Raw genomic sequence first — 13544 nt, forward strand, 5'->3', positions numbered from 1 at the left:
GGCATCTCTGTTCCTTTGTTGTCCCTTCCCTGGAGCTTCCCCTCTCGCTGGACGGCCTGGACGCCCAGCTCTTCACCAGCCACCCTGCGCACCTCTCTCCCGTGTCCTCTTGCCGCAGCACGTGGGGTGCACACCGCCCTGGGCGTCAGGAGGCTGGGTGACGGGAGGTGGAGCGCTGATGTCTGGCCTTCCCTTCTGGGGTGCTGTCCTCACAGACACCGTGTCTGCATTGCTTGTGTCCTGGCTTTGGTCTTTCCACTAGGTGGTGTTGCAATGACGTGGCCAAGGTCCCGTTAGCCTGAAGGGAGTGGTTCTCCCCGCCTGGGATTTCTATGAGCATAGCTCAATGCAGGTGGTTTGCCGTGTCTGTCCTGCCTCGTTCCGGCATCACCTGAACAGAGGACCCTCCTGTGCCGCGTCCCCTCTGCCTCAAGAGTCACGTGCTGGGCTTCGTGGCTGCCCCTGCCCGACCCCCAAGTAGAGCCCTCTTGTGCGGGGGATGGTGCTTCTTCCTGTTTGTTGTTCTTTTATGTTTGTGGTAAAGTTAGGCACATAAACCATTTAAAGATTAGGTGCCTCTGAAGCTTGCTGTGGAGAACATTGGTCTCTGGTGGCCTCTCCCTTTCTGCTCCCGGTGTGGCCTCTGGGAATTGAGTTAGCCGCGTGTTGGGGGTGCTGCGCATCTTTGGAGAAGGTGCTGGCGGGGCTCACCTTCCTGTTCTGCCTCAGCCACGGTCAGCAGACCCTCTGCCGGGGGACGGGGCGCAGTTTGGCTGCAGCCCGCCCCCTGCCGGGCGGCACCTGTGTGCACGTGCAGGCCCGTCCCCATTCAGTGGCGCCATCCCTTCGGTGAGCTGGTGCACGGTGTGCATGTTGCAGCTGTGACAGTCGTGAAGCGCCCGCTGTGTGCCCGGTTCCCGGCCGAGTGCTCCGCACGTGCTCTTTCACGAAGCATGTGTCATGGCTGTGAGGGCTACCTGTGGCACTGGTGGTGCGTTCAGGTTTGCACGGACGTCGAGGTGAGAGGTGGCCACAGAGCTTGCCACTTGCTCCTGGCCCTAGGGGCATCCTGCCGTGCGTGTGTGTGTGTGTGTGTGTGTGTGTGTGCGCGCGCGCGCGCGCGCACAGGGTCATGACAGCTTGCTGCCGGTCCTGAGGAGGCTGTGGTGTCCACCTGCTCCTCCCACACTTACCCGCAGTCTACACTCGCTGGGCTTTTCATTTCCTCAGGAAAAGAGAATTCCCAGTGGTGTAGCTGGTGGAATCTTTCTGAAAGAACTTGCTTCATTTTCTGGAACTTTCTGTGCACTCTGTCCTGTCGTGTGTTCGCTGTGTGGGTGTGAGTGCTGGCTCCCTCGCAGGGTGGTCCCAGCAGCCAGGCTCCGGCCTCTGCACACTCTGGCTCCTTCTGTGTACCCCACTCCTGCTCCTTCTTCCTGCGAAGCACCTCGGTCCTCCCCCAGCTTGAGGAGGGGACCGTCCGTGTGGATCCTGACTCTCTCTGAGCTGGCAAGGCCTGCCGCCTCTGCTCCCGGCGTCTCCTGGAACGGGACGGGAGGGAGGGTGGGCAGTAAACAGTGTCCCTGGTGTGGTCTGTCCCCATCTGTTGTCATAAGTATGGTTTCTCTTTCATCCTGATTCATTTTTCACTCGAGAGGACTTCCTTGTCTACAGAAAGAAGTCGATTATTAGTGTTGTTTTTCTGTATGTCTTACGTGTCAGTAATTTGATCATTCATGTTCAGTGAGTTTTTCATGCATCTCTGCATTTATTCTTAGGTTAACTGGGTGGGAGGATCTAATATTGAACGTTAAGTTTTTTTAATTCTTAAAGTTACCTTGTAATGCACATTGTTATGAGAAACGATGATACGTCGTTATTTTATACCTGTTTTGTAATGTTTTTGTTTTGCAGTAAATTCTATCAAGTTTCATCCATCAGAGCAGTTGGCTCTTACTGGTATGTTGATCTTTTTTTCTTTAATTAAAGAAAGTTATAGATAATTTAAAAATAGCCATAGTCGTTCCTTTCTCGTTGGTCCCTTCCGTAAAAGTCAGATCTCATTTTGTGAAATACTTGAGGGATGGAGGAAGGAGGACACATCAAGTGGCACTTGTTTCGCCTGTAGTGTATTGTCAGGTGAGCTTGGCTCTCCCGGGCGACTGCACGAGACCCACCCTGAGCTGGTTTTTGCGCAGCCCTTAGTGGTTGCCCACTTTCTGCTCGCACCACAGAGGGAACTTGGTTTTCTGAACACCTGTCATTACTGCTAGTTCCTAGTCCTGCGTGCATCTGAAACAGAGGAGGGCAGAAACAGTAGCCCAGGTCATGGCAGTCTGCGGGGCCAACGTTTTTCCTCCTTTCTGGGCGCTCCTCAGGGGTGGCTGCATGGTTTTGCCGTGATTTTATGTAGTAGTTTGTACAACAGCTTCATTGTTGAACTGAGGAGTCTTCCAGTAAAATTGTCTGACTGTAGACTCCTGTGACTTTGGGGGACACTGACAGTAATCTCGAGGGGTAAATGTTTAGAGAGAGTGGAGGTCAGCAAGCTTTTTTTGTAAATTATCGTAACTAAATGTTCTCATCTTTGACAACCACATGGTCCATGTCACAACCACTCAGCTGTGTTAGTGTGAAAGCAGGAGAGGTAGTGCACGGGTGAGTGGCTGTGGCTGTGGCCCGTGGGCCAGATTCTGCTGACCCTGGGGTAGAGGGTGAGAGTGGGGCCAATCGGGTGCTTTTCCATGTGAGCAGAATATGGTGGGTCTGAACAGGCCTTGACCACAGCTAGTTGATGCCCAAGTAAACACATGGGGAATAAAGTAGGTGAGAATTTTCCACTTTATGTAATCGGTGAGTGATTGTGAGGAGGGAGGGTGGGGGGGAACAGTGATGGCCAGAGTTGGGGCGAGAAGGGAGGGTGGGGGAGACCGGTGATGGCCAGAGTTGGGGTGAGGAGACAGGGGAGAGGCATGCTCAATGGAGGCTTGCACGCGGGGCAGGAGAGCTAGCAGGGCAGGCAGTGAGCTCGTCTGACAACTTGAGAAATGTGCCACTGTCCACACGTGGCCGCTTTGGGGAACCTCTTAGCCACAGAGGGAAGCGAGGTTCAGACGGCACCTTGTGAGGGCAGCTGGAGATGCCCGCCCTGCACGTCTGTGTGCCTTTCCCCGGCCCTTCTCTCTGTCCCATGTGCACAGCACCTGGCACACCTGGCCGGTGGCAGTAAGGCCCCAGACCCGCGGGGCCCAGCAGGCTGTGAGCCCACTGATGTTGGCGCAGGGGAGGACGTATTTGTGTGGGGCTCACTTTTCTGAAGTACTGTTTGGTTTACTTAGCTTCGACAGATGGACAGGATAACCTGTACTTGTAAGTGTTGCCTGAACCTTCACAGCTTTTCACCGTAAAATGAAAGGAGGGGGTATTTTTAACCACCATCTTAATTGTGTGCATTTAGCCTGTTGTCAGCAGCATCATGCAGTCTCAGAAGCAGCTCTCGATCATTGAGTTACAGAAGTCTGATGACGCTTGGCCAGAACCTAGCAGAAAGCATCTTATACCTGATGTGCACTGTGGGTAATTGTGCCCTGATTTCTGTCCTCAGCTTCTGGAGATCAGACCGCCCACATTTGGAGATACGCCGTCCAGCTGCCAACGCCCCAGCCTGTTGCTGACACCACTGTAAGCAGCACCTTTACTTACCATGAAAGCGCCACTTGGGGTATGTTGTAGGGTTCTGGACACTTGCAGAGTTTAGGACAAATTTATATGGTCTCTTAAAAAAAAATTTTTTTTTTTAAATGTTTATTTATTTTTGATAGAGGGAGAGTGCGAGGTGGGGAGGGCAGAGAGAGAGGGAGACACAGAATCCCAAGCAGGCTCCAGGTTCTGAGCTGTCAGCACAGAGCCTGATGTGGGGCTGGAACCCATAAACTGTGAAATCATGACCTGAGCCGAAGTTAGATGCTCAACCGACTGAGCTACCCAGGCGCCCCCAAATTTATATGGTCTTACAGACTGGATGTTTGTGACCCCCCTTTAGAGTTTGAAGCCCTAACTGCCCCCCAGTGTGGCTGTATTTGGAAGTGAGGTACTGACGCCGGGCTCCTGTTGGCATAGCATTAGTGTCCTTCCTCAGACACCAGTGAGCTTGCATGTGTTTCCCTTCCCTGCTGTACCTGGGAGCTGCCATGTGAGGATGTAATGACAAGCTGGGAAGGCTTGTACCAGAAACCGAATAGGCTGCACCTTGATCCTGGCTGCCCGGTCTTGGTGTTTTGTTCTGGAAGCCTGAACAGAGGACAGTGTTGAAAGTGAAGTTCTTTGTTTATATATGTGTGCATGTATGTTCTCGCCCCCCTTTCCACAGCTAGTAAACGTTGGCTATTAATATTTAAAAACTATACAATTAGGTCACGTTTCTTAACGTTTTATATGTTTTAGACCACGAGTCTGTCTTTCACGTAAGGTGAACTGGGGGCGCCTTGGTGGCTCAGTCGGTTGAGTGTCAGGGTCTCGGTTTCGGCTCAGGTCATGATCTCACAGGTGGTGAATTGAAGCCCCACGTCAGGCTCTGTGCTGGCAGTGCGGAGCCTACTTGGGAGTCTCTCTCTTCCCCTCCCTCTCTGCCCCTCCCCTGCTCTGTCTCTCTCAAAACTAAATGAATTAAATAAACAAACGTAAGGTAAACTGTGTAAGTCAGTGTGTGTGATGTCATCTTCAAGGAGGTAAAGGTAGGTGGTTGACAACGGGTTGCATATTGAGAAGGAGGATGGGTGGATTTAGACCATAAAGCCTTCAGTTAACTTTTTTCCGCTCAGATGTAGTTGTTCCCTTCAGCCTAGCACCGTTTCTGGTCACACAGAGGCCTCGGGTAGCCTTCTCCTTGCTTCCGTCGCAGGAGAGCCGAGGGGTCACTCAGCCTGGCCCTGTGCTCTCACGTGGGCGGACACGGCGCCGGGCAGCGCGGAGCTAGGGATGCACTGTGGCCGGAGTCGCCAGGAGGACAGCACTCGCCCTCTGGCCATGCTGTTTCCGCCTTGGAGTGTTGTGTTACTTGTTTCTTTCTTTGAAATGTTGTAAACATTGTTCTCTTTGGAGATGGGTTAAGTAATTACAGTGATGAGTAGGAATTGTCTTCAGTGAGGAGATCTAAACAGTTCGTTTTTATTTTTATTTTTTATTTATTTTTTGAATGATTATTTTTATTTTTTAATATTAAATTTATTGTGAAATTGGTTTCCATACAACACTCAGTGCTCATCCCAACAGGTGTCCTCATCAGTGCCCATCACCCACTTTCCCCTCTCTCTCACCCCCCCATCAACCCTCAGTATATTCTCAGATGTTTTTAAGAGTCTCTTATGGTTTGCCTCCTTCCCTCTCTGTAACTTTTTTCCCCCTCCCCCTCCCCCATGGTCTTCTATTAAGTTTCTCAGGATCCACGTAAGAATGAAAACATATGGTATCTGTCTTTCTCTGTATGACTTACTTCACTTAGCATAACACTCTCCAGTTCCATCCACATTGCTACAGATGGCCAGATTTCATTCTTTCTCTTGCCAAGTAGTATTCCATTGTATATATAAACCACATCTTCTTTATCCATTCGTCAGTTGATGGACATTTAGGCTCTTTCCATAATTTGGCTATTGTTGAAAGTGCTGCTGTAAACATTGGGGTGCAAGTGCCCCTGTGCATCAGCACTCCTGTATCCCTTGGGTAAATTCCTAGCACATTTTTATATTTATCTATCTATCTATCTGTTTATTTATTTATTATTTAAAACAGTTGACAATTTTATTTTCACATCTCACAATACAAATGAAAATTGCTTTTTTTTTTTTTTTTTTTGTCCCGCTACTCCCTTGGAAAAACTATTCTCTGTTTGATAGGAAGGGGGAGCAAGTCTTCCTTGTCATGCTGTTAGAAAACACCCAGAGTCACAGCACCATGATCTCCTGGTGAAGTAGAACAAGTAATATAAAATGGATATAAGGAGGTTTCTGTCTCTCCTTACCTGTCTGGTCAGGTCATTCCTGGCCAAGTGGGCACCATCGTGGGACAGGCGGGGGAGGTCTCATCATTGGGGGCCCCAGGCGTCATTGGCATGTAGCCTCCCATAGGCGGCCTCATTCCAGGAGAGGGTCCCACTGGCATCATCCCAGGAGGAGGAGGGCCCCCCATATGGGATGCTGGCGTCATACCAGGACAAAGAGGACCCGGGAGACGAGGGGGAGGTGGGATCATTGCTCCTGCAGACGGAGGACAGAGAGTGGAGCAGGAGGAACCTTTCCTTGCAGAAGTGCAGCAGTTGCTGTGTCCATCAGGCTCTGGGCTCGCTCTTGCATCCATTTCTGATAGTGGATCTTTCACATTCTCTTTGTGTTTCCTACTACCTCAGTGTGTCTTTCTCGCAGACGGAGAGTCATGGGTGAGGTATGTGTCGCAGGAGTCACAATAAAACTTAGGCATGTTGCTCTGCAGACCATTGGCCACTCTGTCGTACATTTTTATTTTTAATTAGAATTTTTATTTTAAATTTTAGAGTGTGAGAGTGCACGCAGGGTAGGGGCAGAGAGAGGGAGAGAAATCTCAGGCAGCCTGCACGCTCAGTGAGGAACTCGACATGGGGCTCAATTCCACAACCCTGGGATCACGACCTGAGCTGACATCAGTTAGGCGTTTAACAACCTGAGCCACCCAGGCGCCCCCTGAACAGTTCATTTTTAATGGAGTGTTTTGTCTTTTATTTTAACATGTTTTTTTCCCTCGTGGAATAACCAGACTGTTATTTAACGTGGCCATTGGCTCAAGAAATAGTGCTGACAGATGATAAGGCAGAGGGGCCAGGGAGAGGGTTCAGCAAATGTGTTAATGTTGTATGGATTTGTTTTCAAAGGAAGTAAGAAAAATTCTAGTTTTGGCAGAGGGAAAAAATCACATATAGTACTTACGTTATAAAAACGTAATATATTATTTACGATGTTGAATTGACCCTGTTTTCTTCTTTGTGATTTTGCTTGCGTTGGGTGCAGGGACTGTCTGTGATTGATAGTTGCCACCTCAGGCTTTTGGGGTGACTTGGGGCAGCCCGTGTCAGTCAGTGACGGAGCCTCGGAGGGTCCCGCACGGCCTGCCCTGGAGATGGCACTTGTCATAAGCTCTCGCCGCCTGGGCTTGCCTCGGGTTGACTTAGCGGCTCGCCTGCATTTTAGAAGAAACTCTAGTCTGTTAAGATCCTTGTTCATTTTTGGGGCGCCCGGGTGGCTCAGTCAGTTGAGCATCCGACTTGGGCTCAGGTTATGATCTTGCAGTTTGTGAGTACAAGCCCCGCATCGGGCTCTGTGCTGACAGCTGGGAGCGTGGAGCCTGCTTCGGATTCTGTGTCTCCCTTTCCGTCTGCACCTCCCCCTTTTATGTTTTGTCTCTCTGTCTCTCTAAAATAATTAAAACATTAAAAAAAAAAAAAAGATGGTGGGGCGCCTGTGTGGCTCAGTTGGTTGAGCGTCCGACTTCGGCTCAGGTCATGATCTTGCGGTTTTGTGAGTACAAGCCCCGCGTTGGGCTCTGTGCTGACAGCTCAGAGCCTGGAGCCTGCTTCGGATTCTGTGTCTTCCCCTTTCTCTGTGACTCCCCTGCTCACGCTTTGTCTCTGTCTCTCAATAATAAACATTTAAAAAAAAATTAAAAAAAAAGATCTTGTTCGTTTTCACCAGTACAGCTTTTTAAAATTTAGCTTGGACCAGAGAGTTTTAGTTGGCATCTACCAAGAAATATTTGATAAAGAAGTGTTTGGGTGGTGAGTGGAGACACTTTCAGATGGCCTGTCAAGTCACTGTGGGACCCCAGCTGTGTGATGTCGAGCAACTGCTTTAATTCACTGGGTGGCTTCACTTTCCCTGTTGAAACAGGAAGATCGAATCAGGTTACCCACGTGGCTTCCAGGGACCCTTCCTTCACGAGAACCGTGATTCAGTGGCTCCTTGGTCCTGTGGCTGCTTGTGTTTGGGAGATCCACTTAGCATTAAGTCAACAATGTTGGACATTCTCCTCCGCTGTTGCTGGCGGTCAAAATGGTTCAACTGAAATGGATTATCCCCAAGATGTGGGCAAAAAGCACACAGACCATTCTCACTCTCCTTCCCCTGCTCTTCACGTCAAGTGTTAAAAGAGCTTATAGGGGTGCCTGGGTGGTCAGTCGATTGAGTGTCCGACTTAGGCTCGGGTCATGATCTTGCAGTCTGTAGGTTCGAGTCCTGCATTGGGCTCTGTGCTGACAGTTCGGAGCCTGGAACCTGCTTTAGATTCTGTGTCTCCTTCTCTCTCTGCCCTTCCCCCGCTCATGCTCTGTCTCTCTCTGTCAAAAATAAAAATAAACACGAAAAAAAAGTTTAAAAACTTATAATTATTCGTGAATGCGACTTACTATCTTTGCATTTTAAAATAGTTTCAATTCTTGTCTAGTTTGGACAAATGATTTCTGTGAAGGTTCCTATTGACCTTTCCATCGTGCGTCCCGAGAGCTAGAGCTCTCTGAAATGGGGGTCCCCTGGACCCGCTCTGAGGAAATCCCTGCATTCACGCTTACTTGTCACTTTTTCCTTCACAGTTCTCAGGGAAAAGCACAGCAGGTGCACCAGTTCTGTGTGCCAGCAGTGAGCAAAACTCTCAGGAATTTTGGGATTATCTTTGATGCGTCTCTTCTTCCTCACCTGTTTTCCATCTTCCATTTCCATCTGTCTGTGACATCTCACTGCTTCTGGTTCTTCTGTAATTCTGAATGCACTTCTCTGTCCTGTCTCCCCATCTACCCTTTATGTAACACTTACCCAGAGATCTCTGCTGAGCCGCGGCTCCACCCGGCACCCCTCTTCTGTGCCTGCCTGAGGCACCGTGCAGGCTGGCCCTGCCCGTCAGGGCCAGAGAGGGCCCGGGGGCTCCTCACGAGTGGCTGTGGGAGCTGAGGAACCTCGTGGCCAAGGGGCCATTGTTGGCTGGGGGAGAGCCCTGAATCACAGCATCCCCATGTGGCATCTCCAGGGACCACATTGCTCTTCCTGTTGGGGTGTGGTTACCGGTCAGGGTCCTTTCTCCTGGAGCAGGTTACGCTCCTGGGGTCTGTCCTCATGCTGTTAGCCCGCAGGGGCCGTCACCTCTAGTCCCTGCCAAGGCTCCCCGTTCCGGCCTGGCCACTCATGTTGTATCCTCTCTGCACGCACGAGGTCAGGAGTGGTCTTTCTGGACTTGTACTTGCCACCTTGCCAAGCCCTTTGCCAGTCCCTGGTGCTAGCCCAGACCGGACGCATTCGGTGTACCTCCCTCCCTGCCGGCCTGCTTGGCCCTCTTCCTGGGTGTTCTCCCCTCATCCCTCTTATGCTCTCCACCCTGCAGACCTCCCTGACTTTGCTTTGTAGTCTTTAGTGTGCTTTGAGATCGGTAACTCTGCATAACATGTGTGTAACTTTCCTGCTGGATGGAGAGTCCCTGTGCTTCCTGCATTTGACCTGGGAGTGCCCTGAGCGTGCACTCCTGGCATGCTGCCTCCGGTGGCCGCTGCCCCCCTCCGTGACTTTCCACTGTCCTTACCCCCTCGGGTTTCCTACACAGACCTCAGACCCTCACGCCGTCCGCACCCTCCTCTGCTTCTCTGTGTGTTCCTCCTGCTGTGGGGCCTCGCTCATGCGGCCCGGCTCCCGGCTGTCAGTCCTTGGGCAGCTCCGTATGGAATGTGATCTGTGTCTCTCCCGCCTCCTCCTCTGAATCCACCTTTCCCACCTCCACGCCCGTGACTTTGCTGTTTGTGTAGCTTCTTGGGGCTTTGGCACCTGCTTTTCGGTTGGGAATGCTGTTCCCCTGAGTGTTTGTGCCTGGATCCCTTGTTTTCTTCATGCTCCAACTCAGATGTCACTTTAGCAGAGGGTCTTTCCCTGATAATTCTGTATAAAATAGCCCTCGCGACTGCCCATCCCTCCATCTGCTCTGTTTCTTAGTGCTTATTACTGCCTGAATCTGTGTGTGTGTGTGTGTGTGTGTGTGTGTGTGTGTGTGTGTGTGTGAGATACATCCTTACGCTTTGTGCATGTGCCTGTGACCTGTATCCCTACACTGTGTACGTGTGACCCATATCTCTATACTGTGTGTGTACGTGTGACGTGTATCCTTACACCGTGTGTATGTGTGACCTATATCTCTATACCGTGTGTACGTGTGACACATATCTCTACACTGTGTATATGTGATCTATATTTCTGTACCATGTGCGTGTACATGTGACACATTTCCCTGTACTATCTGTGACATTACCACTCTAGCATGTGTGTTTACATGGCACGTATTTCCATACTAGCGTGTGTATACATATGCCATACATTGCCATACGAGTATGGATGTGTGTGTATGTGTGTGCACGCGCGCATACATATGCCCGTGTGTGGTCTGTCTTCCTCGCTAGCATGTAAACTCCGTGAAATGAGGACGTTTCCAGTCTCTGTGGCTCTAGTTCCATTGTTCCGCATGTCCATGTGAGACAGAGGTCATCTTTCTCTGCTGTGGGACTGGCGTGTGGTCTGGCAGTGTGTAAGCACCTGATATTTGTTGAATGAAAGATCGATATGTTTTCTTAAAGAGCTGAAGCCTTTTGTGTTTTCATTTTAGTTTTTGACAAAAGACCTTACAGGAAAATAAAATGAACTCATATCTGTTTCTATAGCAATCGAATTCTAAGTAGCCTTCTGAGAATTGAAATGTTTCTTTTTTTATTGTGATAAATTACTGACTTTCAAATGTATTTTATATTTTAGTACATTGCTCCTAATATGTGGTAAAAATTTAAAATAAAATCATTTTATTTGCCATTTTATTGCTGACTGGAAATGGACTGTAGCTTATTGATGTCATAGTGGCCTTAATTTTGTTCTCTTCTTATACGTGGTCGTGGGTTTTAACCAAGTAGATAATCATGAAGTTGATAAACAGTCATCAAGCTCCAGATACTTGCCAGATACCGTGCTTTTGTTGGTCATAACGATGATCAAGTCCTAGAAAGACAAATGACAACAGTCTGATTGTGTAGCTGTGTCAGAAAAGACTCAAGATTCCCAGGGAATTTCTTCTCTGCTCTCACCATCAGCAGCAGATATGTGGCGAAGATGAAGTGGAGTGCTCCGATAAAGACGAGCCTGATGTTGACGCGGATGTGTCCAGTGACTGTCCTACCATCCGGGTGCCGCTGACATCTCTTAAGAGCCACCAGGGAGTGGTCATAGCCGCTGACTGGCTGGTTGGGGGGAAGCAGGCCGTGACGGCCTCCTGGGACAGAACGGCGAATCTGTTTGACGTGGAGACGGCGGAACTCGTTCACTCTCTAACAGGTACTTCAAGTGTTTGTGATTTCCAGTTGGCGTGCTTTTGATTTATGTGCATGTGTTTATATCTTACCTTGCAAATTACTTCTTGTCCAGGATTATTTTTAGTTCTTGTGGTACCCAGATTGTGATTTTTCAGGGACCCTTTCTAAATTACAGAACTGTTTGTTAGCTAAGCCTATTTTATCTTTAAGGGATTTAACTGTAGCATGTAATACCTAGATATTTGAAAAATGGTTGTTCTGTCAGCTTCCTATTGCTTTGTAGCAAATTTCCAGAAACTTAGTGTCTTAAAATAACATGGATTTATAAGCTCATGGTTTCCCTGGGTCTGGAGTTCTGGGCACATGCTCGCTGGTCCTGTGCTCAGGGTCTTATGGGTGAAACGAAGGTGTGGTCTGAGGCTGTGATCTCATCCGAGGGTTAGGTTCTGTCCTCTTACTTACTGCTGGTGGAAGGATTCGTTTTGTTGTGGCATATGGCTGAGGTCCCCATATGACTGAGGTCCTTGTTTTCTGGCGACCTGTCAGCTGGGGACCCACCACTCTCAGCATCCAGAGCGTGCCCTCATATCCCTCGTGGCCCCTTCAGAGATGTTTCCCCACACAGCTGTTTGCTGTGTTTTCCGCTTCCAGGAGAACATCTCTTTTCAAGGGCCTGCCTGATTAGGGCACGCCCACCTAGGACAGAGTTTCTTTTGATTAACTTGAAGGCACTGATTTGGAGGTCTTAGTTACATCTGCAAAATCTGTTTTACCTTTTAATGTACCGAGCTTACCAGAGTGATATCTCGTCGCATTTACAGGTTCTGCCCCAACTCAAGGGAAGGTATCCTCCAGGGTGTGTATGCCAGGGAAGGGGGTCACCGGGACATCTTAGAGTTATGCCCACTACAGACGTTTTTGCAAATTTGTCAGTAAGTGAATTTCCTCATTGAGTGTTAAAGATTATGTTTTACTAAGGGTTCCACATATTCTAGTATTAGAAGTTACTCTGGAATTAAAGATTAAGAATTAGTTTGTTCACATATTTAGCCTATTAAAGAGATTTGCCAGACCTTCTGACCGTCAGCATCAGGAGGTGGGTCACGCTCGCACTTGTTTTGCCGATCCCTCTAAATGTGTGGATGAAAGGACTCCAGTTCCCGAGGGAAAACCAGTTCTGCTGTGACCCCACACGCTAGTTTTAAGTGACTTCTTATCTTTCCCTACTTGCATTCCCTTGTACGGTGACCGTGAGCAGTAGAGACCATAAAGAGGTTTTGATTCTTGTGTTCTTAAGAAAGCATCGCTGTAACTGTGCCTACACGTGGATGATCTTGCATTTTTGTCATCTTTGGTTGTAGGGCATGACCAGGAGCTAACGCACTGTTGCACACACCCCACCCAGCGGCTTGTGGTGACCTCCTCCCGGGACACGACTTTCCGTCTTTGGGATTTCAGGGACCCTTCCATCCACTCCGTGAATGTCTTCCAGGGCCATACGGAGTGAGTCACAGTCATTTAGAGATCTCTCTTTAACTGTTCGTGAAAAAAGTTTTGCAGGTGGATATTAAAACTTAATTCGTATCTTCATTTCCAGTATTAACTTCCAGCTCCACGTCTTCCAAACTGGCTGCTCTTTCCCTAAACGTTTAGCTCCATTTGGGTATTTGTAAGACTTTAAAAGATTCAGTCACTGAAGTTCTCACAGGGAATTGGATGGTGGTAGGATGGGGCAGTGGGGAAGTCAGGAAACACTAGAGTTGGTGGCCCGCACAGCCTCTGCTGAGCGCCTGGCCAGAGCTGGGGAGGACACACCCCCACACCCCCCCCACCCCCCCCACCCCTGCCTGGCCATCTATTGGGCAGCTCAGGCATAGCTGTGTCTTAACAGAACTCTTACTTCTTTTTTTTTTTTTTTAATTTATTTTTTTTTAACGTTTATTTATTTTTGAGACAGACAGAACATGAACGGGGGGGGGGGGGTCAGAAAGAGAGAGGGAAATACAGAATCTGAAACAGGCTCCAGGCTCTGAGCTGTCAGCACAGAGCCCGACACGGGCTTGAACTCACGAACCGCAAGATCATGACCTGAGCCGAAGTCGGACGCTTAACGGACTGAGCCACCAGGCACCCCCAGAACTCTTACTTCTTTCCAAAAACTTTTCTCCAGTCAGACCGTTCCCGATAAATCACA

At 49.2% G+C, this 13544-nt stretch overlaps 1 protein-coding gene and 1 pseudogene across 13 annotated transcripts in view; one reads left to right on the top strand and one right to left on the bottom strand.

The window, feature by feature from the left end:
• Window positions 1-13544, top strand: part of WDR37 (WD repeat domain 37) — an 80271-nt gene that overhangs the window by 28762 nt on the left and 37965 nt on the right. For 11 of the 13 annotated variants that reach the window (XM_045060792.1, XM_045060794.1, XM_045060797.1 and 8 more), the window contains 4 exons: window positions 1915-1959; window positions 3605-3681; window positions 11132-11372; window positions 12712-12853. In XM_045060792.1, the coding sequence (XP_044916727.1) occupies window positions 1915-1959; window positions 3605-3681; window positions 11132-11372; window positions 12712-12853 (505 nt within the window). The remainder of the gene's footprint in view (window positions 1-1914; window positions 1960-3604; window positions 3682-11131; window positions 11373-12711; window positions 12854-13544) is intronic. The other 2 variants (XM_045060793.1, XM_023256277.2) reach the window with 1 other exon arrangement.
• LOC101095024 lies at window positions 6016-6474 on the bottom strand (annotated as a pseudogene).

Source organism: Felis catus, chromosome B4 (assembly GCF_018350175.1).
Source record: "Felis catus isolate Fca126 chromosome B4, F.catus_Fca126_mat1.0, whole genome shotgun sequence".
In the NCBI taxonomy this organism is placed as follows: domain Eukaryota; kingdom Metazoa; phylum Chordata; class Mammalia; order Carnivora; family Felidae; genus Felis; species Felis catus.